Below are 21,821 nucleotides of genomic sequence, written 5' to 3'. Positions count from 1 at the left end.
ACTCTCAGCGTCTTGAGAGGACCAACTGGCAGATGGTCTTCAGAAACTCCACCTATCAGTGTCTCCAATCCTTCCTGTGTTTGCAGAAGAAAATTGGGGGGCGGGGAGATTCTTTGTAGCATTTTAGCAAAGGGCTTATGGTGTCCCCAGAAGGACTAATCATGCCCACCTCAACAACTTCATGAAAGTGCTGGGGGAGCACAGCCAGGAATTTAGGTGGGGGGCCATCAATATCCAGAGGCACACAAGCCATGTTCTTCTCCTCCTCAGACTGCAAGAAAGGTGCTAGTAGTCTGAGCCGTTAGCTGAATGGGAGACAAGAAAGCGGAGGCAATTTTCTGGGAAGGAAATTTCGCAGCCTTTGCCAAGCTGGATTCCTTGCCCTCCAAATCCAGGCACAAATCAAAGGATTAGAAATTACTTTGCAAGTCAAAAGGGCCATTCCCCATTCAATGTTGCTCAAGGACAAGAAAACACCCAGGCCCAAAAAAGGGGGGAAAATGGAATGAGAGTCCTACATACACCAGCTTGACTGCCTGAAGGAAAGGGAGAATACAAATTCAATAGATAAATTTCCTCCTCTTACTGGAGCTGGAGGTTCAGCCACTGTTTCAGCTCCACCAGAAAGAGCAGACAACTTCGTTCGAGTCTTCCCTGTGAGGGAGACAGAATTTTAAAGTGCAGAATTAATAAAAAAGGAGGAGGCATTCTAGAGAAGAGAAGACATAGAGAAGATGAGACAGCTGGGATCTCTCTGGGGAATGGGACGGCCTTCAGTTACCTCCTGTGTCCTCACTTGGATCTTCCTGAGAGATCCTCCTGAAAAATAGCTCCTGAGGGGAACTGGATGGATTCCTCCTTCCCTCAGGATCTCTGATGCCCACAGCGAAGGACTTGAAATAGTAGGCAGGAGAAAAGAAGAAGAATTAACAGACATCCCACAACATGAAGTGTATTGTTCTCTGAACACACATTTAAAGCCTCCAGTGTCCATCAGGGAGGCTGGAAAGTGAGAAAGGAATGGCTGTTCCAAATCTATCTTCTAGAATGGATAATGCAACAATGTCCCAGAAGAATTAGTGAAACATCTCCACATATTACAAATGCCAGAAAACTCTCGTCACGAGGGGTTAGGAATTCAAGCAGATCATTTATTCCGCTCAGACCCCTTCTGGGCTCCAAAAATGAAGGTCTCTCACCTGCAACTTGACCTGCTCCTTCTGCTCCTCTGCCTGGCTCAGGAGGAAGCCTTCCGCCAGGGCCACCGCCTGGGAGCTGGTCTCTGCTCTGCAGTCCCGCACCCAGCTCTCCATCTGCAGGGGCAGAAGCGCCAGGAAATTCTCCAGAACAACCAGGTCCAGCATCTGTGCCTTTGTGTGCTTTTCTGGTCTCAACCATCGACGACAAAAGTAGTACAGATGGCTGCAAAGTCCTCGGGGACCCTCAGCCTCCTGGTATTGGACGCTCCTGAAGTTCTGGGGCTGAACGTCTGGACGGATGGTTTCCTCCCCCAGGATCCTCTGCCCAGTTCTTGCCGAGATCTCCCCACAGCTCCCAGGCTGGACAGCAGAAGGACCTTCTCCACTTCCCTCACTTGCTAAGGGTTGTGTCTCCATTCTTTCTCTGTCCTGTAAGGCAACTCCAAAGGGGTCCGAGGAATCTTGTGGCTCTCCAAATGCCTTTTCATTCATAGGACTGTTCCTGTAGCCAAGGAATGACCGCAGCAGGCCATTCAGCCCTCTTTGTCCAAGAGAGAATTTTGTCTGTATGCGAAAACCTACAAAAGGCTTCCAGGTTCTGTGTCTGAGATGGAAAAGAAAAGAAATTCCAAGAATTAGAAAGTGATGGATTTCACCATTGAACAACACTCATCCCCATGGAGGGCACCACTTTTCTGAGCTGGTAGAGGACTGGGGTGGCATTGAGCAGATAGGAACTGAGGGCTGGGCAGCTGATTGGCATACCTGAATCTTACCTCTTCAGGGTTGCATACTACTAAGCTGCAAGAGGATGATAACAAGTGTTTATTTGTGTGTTTCTCTGTGTGTGTGGAAAATAGGGGATTGGCTTCCGTCAAGGACTTGGAATGCCCAATAAATGCATCTCGGAGCATTTCCTGTTTTTTTCTCAGAAGGAAGGGTTGGCTTTTTAAAAACCCGTATCTACATTTCCCTTCAAGTGGGATTCACACAACATGCCAAACCCCAAACAGGTTAACAAACCCCCAAAGTCCAGTTCAGATACAATGAAATGCCAGCGAAATGATCCTGGCTCGGGATGCTCCATTTCCCTTTCTCCAGGGTTGGCTTTTAAGAGCCAAGTCACACCAGGACACCCAGGCGGGTTCAGACAACCTGCCCGAAGCCCAAACAGACCCCCCAACCGCAGGGGCTGCATTCACACAAAGCACAGGGCTTGCAGGAACTGTAAGGTCCGCTGGCCTGGATTCTATAATTTCCAATGAGACTCCAGACAGAGGTTCTTCCAAAGCAAATACAGCTTTTATTTCTGGCCAGAAGCAAAGCAGGGTGGACCACTCTCTGTCCGGCTGGCAGAGAAAAGACAGAGAACAGCCACACCTAGAACAGTTTGCAACAGCTTTTATCCCTTTTTGTCATCAGGAAACATCTAGGAGGAGGGACACACACACACACACACACACACACACCCGTGTGCCCGCCTTCCAAGGCTGTCAAAGCATTAGCTTAAGCAGCATAAACCAATCGTTAAGTTATTAGTTCTCATTTGCTACCGGGGGTCATAAAGCATTGCTAAGTTTTTGGCTAAGAAACTAACTTATTGCAGAGGATGTGGTTACATAATGTGGTTAAAGAACAATAGGTGCAAAGGTTCATGCATGCTCAGGAAATGCGTCCAGGAGCTTGAAAGCAAGACATTAGTTTAACTACATCTTTGCATTTCCTTTTCTACCTCTGCAAAGTGTTAAAAATGTCCCTTCACAATCAGCAGAAGCTTGAGGTACAGAAGCAAAATAAGCAGTTAGTCTAACCATTCCTTACAGAACGAGGCTTAAGAGGCTTTCCTGGTTCACTCACCCTCCTAAGACACGTTGAACTGCAGAGGATCCAGCCCCATTTCCGCCTCATCAGCGCATGGTGAGAATGCAGGCACAATCTGGGGCACCTCCTTCCTTGCAGGGCTTTTCTTCTTCCCTGCTGGGGATTTGCAACAACGCAAACTCTCCTTCCTCCCCCAGGGCCTCCTCTGGGTCTCTTCCCTGCAAGACTTCCCTGCAGCCTTTTACCTCCTGAGAACCTCAAAGTGTTAAAGAGAGAGAGCGCAGCTTCCTAGAGAGGCAAGAAGTAGTGATGTCACTCCTTTCCCACCTTCCTCTGAAAAGCCACCTGTGGCCATCACCCTCCAGTGGCCCAATGATGAAGCGCATGTTGTCGCCTCTCTTTGCAGAGGGAGCCCCCAGGTGGATGCTGTGTGCAATGCAGCACCTCATGCAAAGAGGGGAGAAAGGGTGTTATTTCCATGGGGTCAGGAGGAAGGGGCCTGTGGTGTCCCCCCCCCCCCCCCCCCCCCCGATCAGGAAGCCTTCTCTGTCCAGCTGCTTTCGACAACTGTAGAACGTCTCCAAGCTTCCATTTTTAAGAGAGGTTCTGGAGAACTTTGCATCCTCATTTAGAGGGAGCAGATGGAGCAAAGGAGCAGATGGAAAATGGAATTCAGCATTTTTCCTACTTAAGAGAGCAAAAATAATCCTGTCTTGATTCTGTATCCCAGAAAAGAGGTCAGTGGGAAACTCTGACAGGCTTTCAAGCTACTGTCCTTGTGCCCCACAACAACATCGCAGAGCTCCAACAGGCTCTGTGGTGTCCAGTTCCTGACCCGGCTTGCCTGAAAGGGCTGACGCTCTGGAACTGCAGAGAACCTTAGAGGAAGGAGACGATTTCGCTCCTTGGCAATCGGTTTCCTGCCGGGATACAGGATGGGAATTGCATTGGTTGCACTTCTGGATGACTTATGGAGAGACCAGGATTGGGGGAGTGCAGTCCTACTAGGTCTCTCAGTGGCCTTCAGTACCCCTGACCGCGGCCTTCTTCTGCAATGTGTCTGAGGGAATGCCCTGCTTTGCGGTGGTTCTCCTCCTCCCAGAGAGCCTGATGGTGGAAGTCTTCCCTCTCCTTCAAGCAACCACCTGCGTGTTTATTCCCGGCTCAGAGGCGAACCTCCTCAGCTTTCTTTATACAATTTGGCGAGGCAGCCAGGAGCCCGAGACTAACAGGGTCAGTGGACCGAGCCCGGACAACTTCACCCGGCTGGCACTGGATCATTTCTCCGGAGGGTGCTGTCCCTGACTCTGCCCGCTTCGACACTGGTAGTAAAAGGATTTTTGGTTTTGAGCCAAACAGTTGCTTGCACCTGAGACTTCATAGATGGTAATTGCCCTTTTCTGCATCTTGTGCCCAGTGGATGTGTGCGTGTGAGTTCCCCTCTTTATGTTTCAATCCACGCTGGTGACCAGGGCTGTGGGTCTAAAAATTCAGTTCCAGCCACCCCCAGACTTCTGCGAGTCCTTCTTGGCAAAGACTGGGAGGTCCAAGGAAGCAAGAGGGGCTGACAAGACTCATGTGCCTTCACAGGTAGGGCAAGGACCTTGGGACCTTCCACCCTCCTCTCTGGCCCCAAATTGTTGAAGGGGAGGAGACCACTATTGGATCAAGCCAACCTGAAGCTCCATCAACACTTTGTTGACCCCCACCTAGTCTTGTCCGATACCAAAACCTCCCCCAGGAGAGAAGCTTTGCACGCTCCATGTGTGGAAATCAGACCCTGATGCTTCCTGCTGGTGGTTGCAACCGAGGAAGCTGCAGGAGTAGACCTGAGTGTGCCCAGTGACATCAATGTAAACAACAACAACAACAACAATAATAATAATAATAAAAATAAAAATAAAAATAAACAGACTTGGCGCTACTGGTCATAGATGTAATGGGGGGGGGATGCAATAGACCCTGGGCACCAAGGAGTGCTTCTCCAGCTAGGCCCAGAGAGACCTGAAGGGAGCCTCACAGCAGGAGAGAGAGCGGCGCAACTAATCCTGCACAAAATCCCCTCCCCTCCTGTGACAAAGGGAATACCCTGCCCAGAGGAAAGGAAAGGGAGAAAGACAGTTTGAGGCCACAGGAGCAAAAGTGTGGGTGAATGGAGGCACCGGGCATTTGAGAGCAGGCAATGTATTCTGCCCTGGTGGAAAAATATACTTCACATCTCCAGATAGAAGAAGACTCCCTGACAAGAGTTGCGAACGATTGTCCCGTTGTTCAGTGGACGTTAATAGGAACTCACGAGGAGGATTGCGGTCACCTCAGGAGGAGTCTTTCAAGCTCTTGAGTTGGGCGTGGATCTGTTTCAAGCAAAGCTCCCTGCGCTGGCTGAAAACGCCTGCCTCTTACCCTGCCCGCTGCATTCACTGACATTTCAACTGCCAGACTGCCATCGCTGAACAGCAGTGTAAATATTGGGTCTCCACGTCTGTGCCTCATGACTGGCAAAGGACATTCCCTGTCTACACAAAGCCACTGAATGACTGTAAAGTTGGTGACTATTTTGACTTTGTAAGAGAGCGGATGCGAACTCAGCAATCTCTAATGATCAAACACAACTCTAAATAGGCTTTTATTCTTGATAGGCCACGTCTCTACGGTAGATACAATGGGCAGATAAAACTCCTCAAGTGAAACTCGGGATGTCCTGTGGAAGGCTGTGTGCGAGGACAGCGAGAGAAAGCTCTTGGGGGGGATGGCCCTGCATTCAATTGCCTGATCCACTTTCTTCCTCCCTCCTGAAGGCATGACTTGATCTTTCTATCACCTTTCGAGCTGAATGTTGCAAGCGAAGGACCCGCTCTTCCAAGCCTCTCCCCAGAAAGAGAGACTTGTACTTCTTGTTTCACATCCTGACCTGCCTCAGCTGACCGCTCATCCTGCCTCACCACTTCAGTATCTGGACCTCTGCCTCGCACATTTGACCTTGTGCCAAGAGGGACAGTGGTAGAAGTTTACAAGTGGACTTCAGGGGGGTTCAGGGTCCCTCTGTCTTGAGAGCAGGCACCCAACGATCATTGCAATAAACACTTCTCCTCAGCATTGAGAACTTTCATTCATTATATTGATCAATAGTTTGGCTTCAGGTTTTCCTATTTAGAGAGAGGGGAAATCATGCTTATTAAAAAGTGGTTATCCATTTAGCCTTTGTCCTGAAACAAACCAGGACTTCTTTTAAGAAATGATCAAGTGGGATCTGTGAGAACTAAGCATAGATCAGACCACATTCCACTGATAGCAGATTTGATTGATCTGCAGAAAAACAGAAAAAGATCACACATCCACACACACACACACATACACACACACACACACACCTGTGCTATCTTGTGATGTGGAATAAGTTCTTAATAAAGGTAACAGGCATTGTGATTTATATGAGCTTCACCATATGTGGATGGCCCAAAGGCTCTGTAAGATGGGTCTGGATTCCCTGTGCAGCCCCCAAAGTGAAGATGAAGGTCAATGGTCTTTTTCATCTACTTCTTCTGTCTGTGAAGGCTTAACAGGGATGTCCACTTTCCACTTTGATTTTTGATACTTCTTTGGATTCAATAGCTAGGTTATTACTAGCCATGGTTTCTGACCTAACTGATTAGTCCATCAATCAGTATTATATCCTGACGATCTTTCCATAGAGGCTGTGGTGCACTTGATGAACCCAGTTAGGCCAATTGGAGGATTACTGGTCTAAGTCAGAACGAATGCCAGATGACAAAGATCTGGGTGTTCGTAGAGAAAGTGATGATGATTTTTCTATGTGTACTGAATTTAACAACTCTTTAGCTATTCTTTGATCTGTCTCTGATAATTCCATGAAAGTTGGATATAAAGAGGTTTTATTGGAGGTCGATTTGGGAGAGTTTCTACCTCTCCCTTTTGGATAAATTAAACACTTTCAATGGGAAGATAAATGACTTGATATGATGCATGCAATTCCTAGACACAGGTACGTTCAATATATATTTATTTATACATTATATATTAAATATTTATCAATGTATTGTTCCATATGGTTATCTAGAGTTCTCCATTCTGAAGATATTTTTGAAAAAGATGCACTTGTCAGTTAAGGATGGGGGCTTCGGTTTCCTAAATCTTGAATTCTACCATTCTGCATAGCAATATATACACTTGATTTGATTTGATTTGATTTGTTACTAGCCCAGCATTTTAACCCCTAGACCAAACTGCCTGTCATAGCTGTATCTAGATTTGTATTAAAGTTTTGGTCTCTTCTTTCTTTTTTCTTTTATTATTGCTTCTTTCTGTCTCTCTCTTCTCTGTCCCTTTTCTGTTAAATAAAGAAAGTCAAAATATTTGTTTCAGTGTTTCTCCACTTTTATCAAGACATAGAATTAAAAGAACTTCATGGGCTGTTTGTTTGTTTAGGAGTTTCAATTCTTAAATACTATTCTTTGGTCTTACTGAGGAAACAGCTGGCTAAAGTAACTTTTCTGTTCTATTCTAGCATCAGATGTTTTTGATATCCACATCAGCCCTGAGTTGGTGCAACATGGGGAGGAAGATGCAGCCCAGCAGCCCAGCCCCGGAGGCCAAGATGCAGAAAACCTGCACAGATACCAAGGGCTTCCCCCGTGGTAGCCCTTTGAGGTAGTCCAGACAACAAGCACTACCAGGAGTATCAGCACGATCTCTATTGTAAGGTTACCTGGCTGTGGGTTGGGGGCTCCTCTGTATCCAGAAGTTTACCATCTTTGGTTCTGGATGGGGTGGCACTACCCCAGACAGACCCGGTTTGTAATCTGGGGGTCCTCCTGGACTCTCGACTCCTGCTCAAAGAGCAGGTGGCAGTCATGGCCAGGAGGGCCTTTGCTCAACTACATGTTGTGCACCAGTTAGGCCCTTTCCTGGATCAGGAGTCCTTCCAGTCACTCACACATGGCCTAGTCATCTCCCGTATAGACTATTGCAATGCTCTGTACATGGGGCTACCCTTGAAAGGTATCCATAAGCTAAAGCTGGTACAAAATGCAGCCATGTGGGCAATTTTGGGTGCCCCAAAGATGACACAGGTCACACCTTTGCTGTGTGAGCTGCATTGGGTCGCAGTTTGCTTCTGGGTCCAATTCAAGGTGTTGGTTATCACCTTTAAAGCCCTACATGGCATGGGACCGGGTTAACTGAGGGACCGTCTCACCCCCATTGTATCGACCTGTCCCACCCAGTCAAGCAGAAAGGATATGCTGCAGACCCCATCGATGAAGGAAAGTTGACTGGTGGGGCCCAGAAGGAGAGCCTTGTCTGCTGTGGCTCCCGCCCGATAGAATACCCTTCACTTAGAGGTGAGGCAGGCCTCTACTCTCTTGACCTTCCAGAAAGTGGTCAAGACGTGGCTCTGCCAACTTGCAGTTGACTTTGTATAGCACCAGGAATTCACAGATCCATGAGTGTGGCACTGAGTCGTAGGCTTTCCTGTAGTAGCATTCCATCAATTCCAAGTTCTCTTCTCTCCATGTATATTTGGAGTAGGCAGGTGAAGCGTTAGGGGGTCTTTGCCCAAGGACCCCTACTGGTAAGGTAGGTACCAGCCGGGATTTGAACCCCGGTCTCCTGAATCAAAGACGGTGTTCTAACCACTACACTATCCAGCCGCTTATATATATAAATATATATTTAATATATATAAATATATATTAAAATAAATTTATATAAATATTTATATATATAAATATATATTTATATACTTTATATTTATCATACATTATCACTGTCATATGTATAGCTAACTGCCCAGAGTCCCCCATTAGGGGGAGATGGGCAGAGATAATTTTAATAAATAAATCTCTAAATTGAATACTAATTTGAACTCTAAATCTAAATCTAGACCTACACCTATGTGTATCTGCATTTATATCTCCGGTTCTCTTCCAGAAGAGGTGGACTGGACTTGTGCTTGCTACATCGGTAGAAGGAGTTCCCCAAAGTAAGAATACAGGGAATGTCCATAATCAACTGCCCCTTAAGAGGGAATGTGGGAAACATAAACTTAGATGCATTTCTCATCTGGTGAATTTTTCCATTTCTTTTTAAAGGTATCACTGAGTAACTCACTCCTTAGCTTGAGGAGATACTCAGGTGGTCATCGCTGTGAGAATAAAGATCCCAGTGAAAAATTCGAAGTGATCAGGCATGGAGGCGGAATGGACAAGGAACTGGAGATGCAACTAGAAAGTCATGAGAGAAGCCAGTCAAATAGTTGGAATCAGGAAAGCTCCATGGATGCTGAGACGCAAGGCTTTCTTGCCCAACAAGGAAAAATAAAGGAAAAGTATACTGGAAAAAGTGTAAGACTATTAAAAGACAAATTAGTTGTAAATGAACACTCTCCAACCCAAACCAAAGGAGAAGATTCTATCTGCAGAGAGTGGCCGAGTCCCAGATCCAGTGGATCACCTTCATAGGGATCCTTCAGCCTTGTTAGGGTTAATTCCCTGATCATGCAGCGTAAGATGAAGCTGCTAGGCTGATTCTTACTGCCACAGGGAGGACAAATCATGGGAGGTCAGCATTACTCTAGAAATGCATCCCCAGATTGCAGGCCCTCCTGCTGTGAATGGGTGTGGGTGAATGCCAGCAGCCCTGAGACAAAACATGGACTGCTCATGACATTTCTACTTCGATGAAAAGATCATTATATACTTCAACTGCTAAAGGCTGATCACTTTTTCCTAACTGTAGCTGCTGGAAGAAAATAAATTTGCAAAAGAAAACCTTTGAAATGCAGATCTTTATTCTAAAAAGAAAAACTTTTCTTTTGCCCATTTCCTGCAGTCACCTTTTTTACCTTAGAGGGGAAGCAAGCTCCTGCCCCCCCCCCCCCCCGAGCTTCAGTTCTGATAGACTGGAAGGAAAATATAACTTTTGAAAAACAGGATCGATATCAGAGATTACAAGGTTAGTTACATAGCTGAGCATGTGCACTTAATAACTAACATCCTGTAATAACATTACACATTTTCAACCCATAGATGTGACGGTGTCCATGATGACCTGTGGTTTTCTTCATCTGGGACGCCTGGGGGCCTTGGGGCCTTTGTTATGTTAAGTCTTGTCTGGGCTTATATCTGCCTTTTCCTGCTTTAAGCAGTCTGCATGCTTAATCGCAGAGCTCCTTGACATGTCCTGTGAAGGAATGTGAGTCTAATGGTGTATCCTTGACATGTTCAGGTGGGGAGTGCAAGCCTGATAGCTTATGACCCCAGCCTGACTCCCATTTCATTAATTAACTCCCCTTTTGCTGATAACACCACCTTGAGGTCAGCCCCTCAGACAGAGTTGCCAGTAAACGGACTTCCAGCTTCATCTTCCCTGTTCACAACACACTAACCCCTCACACACCCTCTTATGACATACAGTGTTCTTTTCTTTGCTTCCGTCCGTGTTCATCGTCTGATGCCCTTCAAAACACCACCTCGCCCCTTCGCGCTCCCTCTTCTGCAACCTCGCCCAGCCCTTCCACCTTCACGGAGACCCACTCCCAGCAGTTCACAGCAGTCCACACAGACTTCCGTCTTCCTCTACTGAAGGTTGCCACTTCCTAATCACTGGACCTCTCCTGGGCCTTTCCCCGGAGAGGAGATTTCCTCTCCTCTGACCCAGAGCTCTATGAAAAGGCCCAGAATCCCACATTTGTTGGAGGGTGGGAACACGGTTAGGTCTCCAACCCTCACACCACCCCAATGGGTCAAGTATGTATGGCTTTGCTTCACGTTGTGAATTGGCTTTACAAACCGTACACCAGCACACATGCCTCAAGAAAAGAAATGAAAAGGAGAAAAGGTCAGTTCCAAAAGACAAATACACAGAAATCAAAGTTTTTCCGTGTTCATTTCAAAAGCATCCCTTCTCCATTAAAGGCCGGTTGAGATGTAAAGAGAATGAAGACATGGAAAGTGTGCAACAGGTTGAAGCCACCCTTTCTCTCGACAGCCACCACGTTTACAACTCCGCCTGGGCTGTGGCACAAGCCCTGAATGCTGCCTGTGTCTCCAGATCCAAGAGGAGGATGCTGAAGGAAGGTGGGCAGACCTTGGGACTGGAAGGGCTACAACCTTGGCAGGTATTTCCTTTTCCATCGAAGAATCTCAGCTGAACACATCCATTACTTTTAAAACTACTTATACAGGAGAAATTTAGCAAATGAAGAGGAGAAGCCAGATTGTTCTGAGGAAATAATCCCAAACACACTCCTTCAAACAAATGACGGTTTCATGCTGACATTAACTATCATGCTTGTATGGTAGATAAAGGGAGGGAGGAGATGGCTAGGATAACAAAGGGCAATTGGAAAATTTTATCATCTGGATCCTTCTATATCTTGGTCCTGTTTCTTGCACCCTCATCTTGCCTCCCTTGTAGCAGGCAATGTGGTAACAGCTGCCACATCTGGTGAGACTCCTCTGTCTCTGGAGAATGGCGTTTTCCCTGCTCCTTCTCTGCAGAAAGCTGCCATCCTCCCATCCAGGTGGGAGGGTCTTCTCACAGGATTAAACTGGCTGCCTCTCCTGGAGCCTTCCATCCTCCTAACCAGTCATTGCCAATTAGGCAGCCCTGTAAATTGAATAAATGCATAACACAGTTTCTAACTGTGCATTTGCTTGTTTCTGCAGTGACGCCTCCCTCGCTCTATCATTCTCCCCCCATCCTCACTACCAAAATGGATGGTGCTGGGACCCTGTCCAAAGCATCTCCATTCTTTAGGGGCTATCAGCAATATATCCTTTCTACTGCTTATTTCTTTAACTTTTAAACTAATAGTAAGTTGAGTGATTTAAATTCAGACTGGGGTTGGTACAACAAAGAATACTTGGGTGTGAGGAGCAAAATGTGCCCAATGAAGTGGCCATAGTAGGGTTTCCTAAAGAGAAGTTTATAGCTCTGTGTTTACAGAGACATTTGAAGAAAGCGTGAAGTTTGTGGCTCAAGCTGCTTCTTAAATTGAGAATAATGTGGTCAGGCTCCTGCCATCCATCTCAAACTGGGCCAAAGATTCCCAGAAATTCAACACAGAATGTTTATCAACTCATATTTAATGTCATTCCCAACTGAATCCATTCCCAGCAGCTAATTTCTTCTTCCCTCAAGACAGACATCTCCAGGTTGAGTTCCAAGGACTTCACCTCCCACCTTTTCCATGGAAAACCATTTTATGTTTCCCACATTCCCTCTTAAGGGGCCGCTGACTATGGACATTCTGTGTATTCTTGCTCTGAGAAACTCCTTCTACCAATGTATCAAGCACAAGTGAAGTCCCTCTCTTCTGGAAGAGAAACATAGATGTAGATGTATATAGACACAGGTGTGGTGTAGGTCTCGATTTAGATTTAGAGTTCAAATTAGTATTCAGTTTGGAGATAAAAATGCCAAATCTCCTAACACAGAGAAAAAAGTATTCATGAATAAAATTCGGGTCCTTCAAACATGAATGAGTTTCATAGCCATTCAAGTAGAGAACCACGATCAATCAGGACTGAAGAGGTGGCTGTAGCTGGCCCTTTATGTCTGGGCTTAGAAGTCATGGAGGGTCAGGCCTGAAGAGGATGGGGATGGGACACCACCAGAAAGTCCTAGGGCTGTAAGGTAGGCTGAGAAATTGAAAAAAACTACAAGAAAACCTGGGCAGATGACACCCATGTTCTTCTTGACCTGGAGGCTTTACCTATCTAGTGAATCAGAAGATCCTAGCTTGAGAATGGCACAAGAGAGACTCATTCTTTCTTGTGTAAAAGGCTGCAAGATTTTTGTTGATGATGTTCTTCCCTTTCTAGCTCCATGCTTTCCTACAAACCCCCCAGTTTCACAACCATTCCATGGATGGGGTGTATTTGGACAAGAACGGAGAGCTGGAAGCTGCCTTGGAGATGGTGAACTGGTTATGGTTTCCCAACCAGTCTGCTGTCAGGGTGAAGTTTGGAGTTTTGCAAGACAGAAATCCCAGGAACCCAAGTTTGTGATTGACCAGGATGCTGCTATCTGGCTCCAAAGGTTAAGCAAGGTGGGGAAAACTATTTCATTCCCATTTGTCCTCTTCAGCATTGTCTTAATTTAACACATCCTCTGTGGAGCTTCTTTGAAGTCTCTGAAGCCCTTCAAGGGTTCAGAAGAGTTGCAGAGAACCTCTCCTGACCTTTGTGGCTTACATGTCCACTGCTATGCCTGATTAAGTCTGGATTCCCAATTCAAACAATGCCATTTTGCTTTTATTTTTATAATGCTTTCCATAGTTGTCATGTTTTACAGATGTGGACTGGGGAGCCACCAGTCCCAAGATGTCTGCAGACGAAAACTGATGAGGAACAGTAGACAAATATGCCAAAAATTGAGGCAGCTTATTCATTTATTTGTGTCTTTTTTATATATGCAATTTTGGACTGACATAATCATGTGCCTCTCGGTGGTTTACAAAAATGAAACACACACAATACAATAACCAATTCCCGAAATGCTAGGCTGGCTCTTATAAAGGACTCCTGGAAGAGCTCCATTTGACCATTTCTCTCAAAGGCCAACAGAGTCAAGGCAAATCTAATCTCTCATTGCAAACTATTCCACAGTCTGGAGGTGAAAAAGAAGAAACATCTCCTAGACTCAGATCCCTTGATCTCCCAGAAGGGAGATTCCAGGATAAACAGCTGCTTCCGTTACATGTGTCAGATTCACCGGCACGGCACACCGAACGCCGCTGTTCAGTTGCACCACCCCTAGTCAGTTTCACCGCCTCAGGCGCAGGCAGCAGAAAAGAGGAAGTTGGGCGGAACGCAAGTTAATTGCCCGTATGTGGCGGTGATTAACTCAGGGCAGAAGCGGATACTTTGTAACAAAGCCGGCTTCCCTCGAGCGCCCCAGCAGACCGCAGCGGCTCGGAAGTACAGCGATCAATCAAGGATTCCCGGCTTAGCCTGCAGACGAAAAGCCCAACGAACTCAACAACCCCACAGACAAAGGACAGCAATGAGAGAGACAAAGAAACACAGCTGAATCTGCCATTTGGGCGAGGGGGAAATACCCCGGGCAACTCAGTAACTGAGGCAACGGGGAGAAGGGCGGGAAAGAGGGGGTAAATCTGGGTCAAGGAGGGAGCCGTATAAAACCGCTCTGTATAACCGTGCCAAATCAACCCTGGCTTTGTTTGTATCTACTTGCATTACACCTGAGTAAACTTCTTTGGTTGAACCTGTGTTTCGCGAGAGTTTCATTTGGTGCTGAATGTGGTAACTCGTACAACATGGACCTAGTCTACTTTTTCTTTCCTTTGATAACAATCCTAATCTACTCTCCTTTATGTTCCCCTTTTTCTGCTCAGACTCTCCTTCCCTCCAGGTGTGTGGAAAGTTGTCAGTCTGGATTTTTCAAGGTGGGTCAGGAAGGGGAGCCCATCTGCTGCTACGACTGTGTTTTCTGTGTGGAGGGGACCTTCTCCTCTCAGGAAGGTGGGTGACTCCAAAGTGAAGCAGCCCTTCAGTAAGAAGGCTGACACTTCTCCCTCTGTGAAGATCCCACCTTGCTTCGTTTATTTCTGAAACATATTTAAAAATAGACAGACTAGGAAGCCAAGGTATGAAAGATGAACTGCTACCTCATTCACATGCATCCTCCACCAGGGTTAAAAAGCAGAAAAATGCCCTCAGAGTTTCATAAAGTTGGTCACAGTCCCTAAAATTGCACCTTCTTTCATTTTTTCTGTTTCTTACCCCATGCAGCGTCTTTGCTGGTGGCATAGAATAGACTAGATTAGTGGCTGAACCTGGTAAATATTACTTTTCTTCTCTTCAGATGCAGATCATTGCACCAAATGTCCAGAAGACCAGCATCCAAATAAGGACCGAGATAAATGTGTCCCTAAGGAAATAAGCTTTCTGGCCTACAATGAATATCTGGGGACCATCTTGGCTTCCCTTGCACTTTTCTTGTCCTTACCTACTGTATTTGTACTAGCAATCTTTGTGAAACACAAAGACGCTCCCATCGTCAAAGCCAACAACCGGGACCTCTCTTACATCCTCCTTGTCTCTCTCCTGCTTTCCATCTTGACCACCTTCCTCTTCATTGGCCGGCCAAGGAGAGCCACTTGCCTTCTCCGACAAATTCTAATGAGGAAAAGAAAAAGATAGCACAGAAATATTACGAACAGTTATATCAACAAGAAATAACCTCCAAAGATGAAACTAAAATGTATTTAGAAAATGCTAAGTTACCTAAAATACTGGAGTTGACAAAAAAAATGATGGAGGAGAATATAACAATGATGGAGTTGGTGGAGGCAATCAAGAGACAAAAAACGGCAAGGCCCCAGGACCAGATGGATTACCAGCGGAATTATATAAAACTCTACAAGATGTGTTAGCCAATCCTATGCTGGAAGTCTTTAATGAATTGATAGATACTGCAAAAGTTCCAGAGTCATGGTTGGAAGCTTTCATCACTCTTATTCCAAAAGAAGAATCAGATTTAAGTCAAATAAAGAACTATAGACCTATTTCATTACTAAATGTGGATTAAAAAATATTTGCCTCTATAATAGCAGAGAGACTCAAGAGATTTTTAAAGGAATTTATTCACACGGGTCAAAATGGTTTTTTGCCTAAGAGACAGATTAGAGACAACTTGCGAACAATTTTGAATACCCTGGAATATTATGAAACTCACTCTGAGAAACAGATGGCACTAATTTTTTGGGACGCATAGAAAGCATTTGATAACGTGAATTGGCATTTCATGTTATCACAATTGAAAGTTATGAATTTTGGGGATAGATTTGTTAAAATGATTAATATGATTTATCATAAACAAACTGCAAGGATAATACTGAATGGAGAAATGACAGATAAGATTGATATTCAAAAAAGTACAAGACAGGGGTGCCTGTTATCACCATTGCTATTCGCGTTAACATTGGAGGTCTTGAATAGAAAGATAAGACAAGATAAAGAAATAAAAGGCTTGAAAATTAAAAAGGAAGAATATAAACTACAGGCATTTGCAGATGATTTGGTTTTTATTTTGGAAGAACCCAGGAAATCAGGGAAAAAATTGTTGGAAAGAATAGAAGAATACGGTAAGGTTGCAGGGTTGAAAGTTAATAAAGAAAAAACTAACTTAATTGTGAAAAACCTTACAGAAAAGCAGAAAAAAGAATTGATAGAGGAATTAGGTATGCAAATTACAAAGAAAATTAAATACCTGGGGATATATTTAACAGCAAGATGTGTAACAGTTAGGAATGATAACTATGATAGACTGATGAAACAAATTAAGAGTGACCTGGAAAAATGGAAACACCTGCAACTTTCATTGGTAGGAAGAATAGCAACAATTAAGATGAATATACTGCCAAGGTTGTTATTTTTATTTCAAACAATACCGATAAAATTAGAGAAGAAATTCTTTGAGGATCTTAATAAAATTGTGTTGAAATTTATCTGGCAGGGAAAAAAGGCAAAAATAAATTTGAAAATGCTACAAGATGCACGAGGTAGGCGGGTGGTTTGGCCTGCCGGACTGGGAATTATACTATCAAGCAGCAGGGCTAGTTTGGATAAAAGAATGGATAGAATTAAGGAACATAAGACTATTAACATTGGAAGGGCATGATTTACAGACTGGTTGGCATACATTTTTGTGGTACGAAGGAGGTAAAACCCATAGTTATTTCAAGACACACTATATAAGGAATGCTTTACTAATAATTTGGGAGAAAATAAAAAAAACAACAATATGGGAAAATTCCGGTGTGGGTTTCAGCAATAGAAGCACTCACACATCCAAATCTTATAGAAACGGAGAATGTGATTAGATATAAAGACATATTAAATGATAAGGGGGAGCTAAAAAAAAACATGAGTTGGTGGAGCAGGGAATTGATATGACTTGGTATGTACAATGGCAAATACAATCAAGATATGAGAAGGATGTTAAACAATATGGACTTTATGGGAAATTAACAGAATTGGATGAGATATTGACAGGGAAAGATGAGAAAATGATTAAAAAACTATATGACTATTTATTAACATTTAAGATGGCGGAAGAACAAGTTAAAGGAACTATGATTGCATGGGCAAAGAATTTTGGACATTCAATAGATTTGGAAAAATGGGAGAATTTATGGGAGAAAAATTATACTTTGACAATGTCAACAGCATACAAAGAGAATCTTTATAAAATGTTTTATAGATGGCATTTTCCCCCTTCAAGATTAGCAAAGATGTTCAAGAATAAATCTACTAAATGTTGGAAGTGTCATCAAGAATTAGGATCCTATTACCATATGTGGTGGACCTGCTCAGAAGTTAAAAAATATTGGATGAAAATACGTGAATGGCTAGAAAGAATGATACTTCAGTACATAGAAATGAAGCCAGAGATATTCCTATTAGGAATGATACCAGAAAATTATAGTAAAGAAGATATATTTTTGATTATCCATGTTTTGACTGCAGCTAGAATTGCATTTGCTCAGAATTGGAAAGGGGAAAAGATACCGAATGATGAAGATATAATAAGGAAGATAATAGACTGTGCAGAAATGAATAGGTTGACACTGGAGATTAGAGATAAGGAAGATACTGAATACTATAAAATATGGCAGGTATTTTATGCCTGGCTAGAGAGTAAATATGAGAAAGAGTAATAGAAAAAGTTAAGGAGTTTAATTAGGTAATATGTGATGTCTTACTTTTATTGATGATACATATGTACTTGGATTTATTGGTAATATGATAATATGATTATGCACATTTGTATTTGTAACCCGCTTTGACTCGCTGCTCGATGTTTGATAAAATTGTTTTTTAAGAATAAAAAAGTTAAATAAATAAAAAAAAGAGTTTGCTGCAGGAGAGGCAAGGGGGAGGAGGGAGAGCCCCAGCTTTGTTTTATTATTTTTCCTTCACACCCTACAACCCAGAGTGCCCAGGTATACTTAGGTATCATCAGCATATTGATCGTACACACACCAAATGCTTATTTTTATCTCTATTTATATTTCAAATTTAGACACCACCCCTCTCACAAGGAAGTGACTCTGGGCAGTTTACAATAAAAACAACAAGTAAATACTACTTAAAATATAATAAAAATAGTATAAAAGCACAATAAAACCGAATACATACATAAATAATAATATCTTCCAAGATCCTGGTGATGAAAAAGATATTAACATACGAGAGCAACTTCAAGGTGCTAGCCATCCCCAGGGTTGGTTGCCCTTTTTCTCGCCCCATGGCAGTTGGCATAGCCAGGTCTTGACCACTTTCTGGAAGGTCAAGAGAGTAGGGGCCTGCCTCACCTCTAGGGGAAGAGTATTCCATAGGGTGGGAGCCACAGCAGAGAAGGCTCTCTTTCTGGGCCCCACCAGTCAACTTTCCTTCATCGATGGGGTCTGTAGCGTATCGTCTCTGCTTGACCGGGTGGGACACATCAATATTATGGGGGCGAGACGGTCCCTCAGATAACCCGGTCCCATGCCATGTAGGGCTTTAAAGGTAATAACCAACACCTTGAATTGGACCCAGAAGCAAACTGCGACCCAATGCAGCTCGCGCAGCAAAGGTGTGACGTGTGCCATCTTTGGGGCACCCAAAATTGCCCACACAGCTGCATTTTGAATCAGCTGTAGCTTCTGGATACTTTTCAAGGGAAGTCCATGTAGAGTGCATTGCAATGGTCCATACAGGAGATGTCTAGGGCATGAGTGACTGATTGGAGGGACTCCTGATCCAGAAAAGGGTATAACTGGTGCACAATATGGAGTTGAACAAAGGCCCTCCTGGCCACAACTGCCACCTGCTCTTCGAGAGGAGTCATGAGTCGAGGAGGACCCGCAGATTACATGCTGGGTCTGTCTAAGGTAGCACCACCCCATCCAGAATAAAAGATGGTAAACTTCCGGATACAGAGGAGCCCACAACCCACAGCCACTCCACCTTACGATGGTTTAGCTGAAGCCTGTTGCTCCCCACCCAGACCCCCACAGCCTCCAGGAAGACCCCCTTGAGGGCCAGTGCTGGATTCTTGTTGCAAAGCAGAGAAGGAGATTGCTGATCAAAGTGGAAATGCAAAGCAGTCCTGGGGGCAGCCCAGCTATTCAGAAATAGGGCAAAAATGTTCCTCCTTCTCCCTTCTCTGAGCTATTGCTCCTCTGAGGTTGCTGAGGTCTTCCTGAGAAAACTGATCACTTTTTCCTAACTGTAGCTGCTGGAGGAAAATAAATTTGCAAAAGAAAACCTTTGAAATGCAGATCTTTATTCTAAAAAGAAAGACTGACATTGTCCATTTCCTGCAATCACCTTTTTTACCTTAGAGAGGGAAGCAAGCTTCCCCCCACAGCTTCAAGCCTGATAGACTGCAAAGAAAAGATTCGGGGCTTCTGTCTTCAGGGAACTAATGCTCCAAAGCCCTAAGAAGGGCAGGAGACTTTTCATAACATTTTCCTGAAAAACATTGGACTGGGGTTCCCCCCAGTGATTCTCAAATAAAACTTATGCCATGGAGCTGGAGTTATTTTGTAATAGCTTGTGTAAACTACAAAATACTGGAGCGTGTTGCAAAGATGTTTGCCATTAGAATAGTATTTGAGCCTTCAGACCTTTAGCCCTACCCTCACTTCTGGCTAGATGTTCTCCTGTGCCAGGAAGAAAAAAAGGGAAAGAGAGGAACATGCACTCCTTCACGTCTTCCTGGGCCAATTCTTGGTAGCGTTTCCGGTGGGCCGTTCAAATAGCTTATAGCTGGTTTTTGCAACTCTGCATTTAGATCAACTGCCTTCCCACCTTGAGATCAGCCCCTCAGACAGAGTTGCCAGTAAACAGACGTCCACCTTCATCTTCCCGGTTCACTAACACACTAACCCCTCACACACCCTCTTATGACATACAGTGTTCTTTTCTTTGCTTCTGTCTGTGTTCATCGTCTGATGCCCTTCAAAACACCACCTCGCCCCTTCGCGCTCCCTCTTCTGCAACCTCGCCCAGCCCTTCCGCCTTCACGGAGACCCACTCCCAGCAGTTCAAAGGAGTCCACACAGACTTCCATCTTCCTCTACTGAAGGTTGCCACTTCCTGACCACTGGAGCTCGCTTGGGCCTTTACACAGAGAGCAGATTTCCTCTCCTCTGACCCGGAGCTCTATGAAAAGGTCCAGGATCCCAGATCTGTTGGAGGGTGGAGACACGGTTAGGTCTCCTACCCCCACACCACTCCAATGGCTCAAGTATGTATGGCTTTGCTTCACCAGGTAACGTTGTGAATTGGCTTTACAAACCATGCACCAGCACACACGCCTCAAGAAGAGAAATGAAAAGGAGAAAAGGTCAGTTCCAAAAGAGAAATAGACAGAAATCAAATACAAGAGGAGGTCTCTACAAAAGTAATTTTAAAAAGTTTAAATATGTGGTATGCCAGGAATGCACACCACCAAGTATAGAATTCCAGTCATCATTCAGATTTTATTGCCCATTGCTATACATGGTGGTGTGTTTTCCTCCCCCGCCCCCCCCCTGCTTGGTTCAACAGAAGTTTGTGGAGCAACCAGGGGCAGAGAGGAAGACCTAAATCAGAAGGGCAAAGTTAAGGAAAAGAGCAGCCTTACATTTTCAGCTAGAGTATTAGCTATGCCAGAAGATTTTATATATTACCTACACATATATGTCATATTTAGTATTTACACATGCATACACACATATATATATACTTATATTAAGTATTGACGCGTTTAGGCTTTCATTAAGGATTTCTGAATCCTGTTTCCTTCTTCAATTTTTGAAGCTTGGAGGCCATTTTCACTAACCTTGAGAGATCCGAATATGTCTTCATAGACACCAGGTAAGGTCTCCATTCCAAGGACGAGGGGCCTGGAAAGAAGGAAGGAAGGAAGTTCCTTGTACGGAATGATGCTGAGGTGGGACACGGGGGGCTGAGGAAGGGGTGGGATTCTGAAGCAGGGCCTGAATGAAAAGCCTCCATTGTGCCAAGATGGGGGGTCAGGCGCGGCCGCCCACCTATCAGCCTGCCGTCACCGCTCTGGCTTTCGGGTGAAGAATAAAGAGCTGAATTTCATGCAACTGCCTGTTGTCTCTTTGATTCCGGCTCAGAAACGAACTGGGAAGAAATAATTCTAACAGCTATACTGGCTGAGACTTAGGGAAATCCAGGGTTAGGGGTGGAAGGTCCCAAGGTCTAAGGACATCCCTTGAAAAGAAATCCCATTTCCCTACTTACAGAGAGCTGAGGGAAAGGGGAACACACACACACACACACACATACACACACAAACAACGTTGGGAGTAGGAATGAGCAGGAGGCACACACAAGAACTTACCTAATTAGTGGAGGCATTAAAAGTTACACTCGGGATTAGAAAGTCCTGCCCAGAAGAACCAACAGGGCAGATGGGAAGCTCTTAGTTTCGATTACAGAGATTTTAAAATGGCGCAGTCGAAGGTCCCCGTTGCAGGCCAAATTGGTCTACCAGCTGTGTCGGTCACCCAAGCCCATTCCAGACACAAACCTCGTGCACAACTCTTCCTCGTCCCTGCCTGTCGGGTAATAACCCCCATCCCAGATGAGGAGCATCCTTTCCGGGGGGAGGTCGGGAGACCTTGGGCTGCTCATTCCCCATCTTCCCTAACCGATGACACGTGTGTCCCCCAAGGTGTTAGGCGTATCCTTTACACCCGGAGACTTCCCAGTGAACTCCTGGCCCTCCTCCTCACTCCCTGCTTCTGGA

General features: G+C 44.8%; 1 protein-coding gene and 1 long non-coding RNA gene across 2 annotated transcripts in view; both read right to left on the bottom strand.

The window, feature by feature from the left end:
• Window positions 1–3,271, bottom strand: part of LOC112543067 (uncharacterized) — a 48,759-nt gene extending 45,488 nt beyond the window's left edge. Inside the window, 4 exon segments of the mRNA XM_088128880.1 lie at window positions 587–654; window positions 782–893; window positions 1,200–1,803; window positions 3,057–3,271. Of these exon segments, the coding sequence (XP_087985006.1) occupies window positions 587–654; window positions 782–893; window positions 1,200–1,691 (672 nt within the window). The 5' untranslated portion in view covers window positions 1,692–1,803; window positions 3,057–3,271.
• Window positions 3,272–13,629: 10,358 nt separating this feature from the next.
• LOC148214043 (uncharacterized) lies at window positions 13,630–20,942 on the bottom strand. Its single transcript, XR_015793543.1, has 3 exons — window positions 20,883–20,942; window positions 15,015–15,184; window positions 13,630–13,996 (listed from the first exon to the last, which is right to left on the bottom strand). It is a non-coding gene; the product is annotated as an uncharacterized LOC148214043 (long non-coding RNA).
• Between the last annotated feature and the right edge of the window lie 879 nt (window positions 20,943–21,821).

This window comes from Python bivittatus, unplaced genomic scaffold, assembly GCF_059951505.1.
Source record: "Python bivittatus isolate LINGU-HERP-01145 unplaced genomic scaffold, Pbiv_v1 ctg000820_np1212, whole genome shotgun sequence".
NCBI lineage: Eukaryota > Metazoa > Chordata > Lepidosauria > Squamata > Pythonidae > Python > Python bivittatus.
Note: the sequence above shows the minus strand (reverse complement) of the source record. Positions and strands in the feature narration are given on the sequence as shown.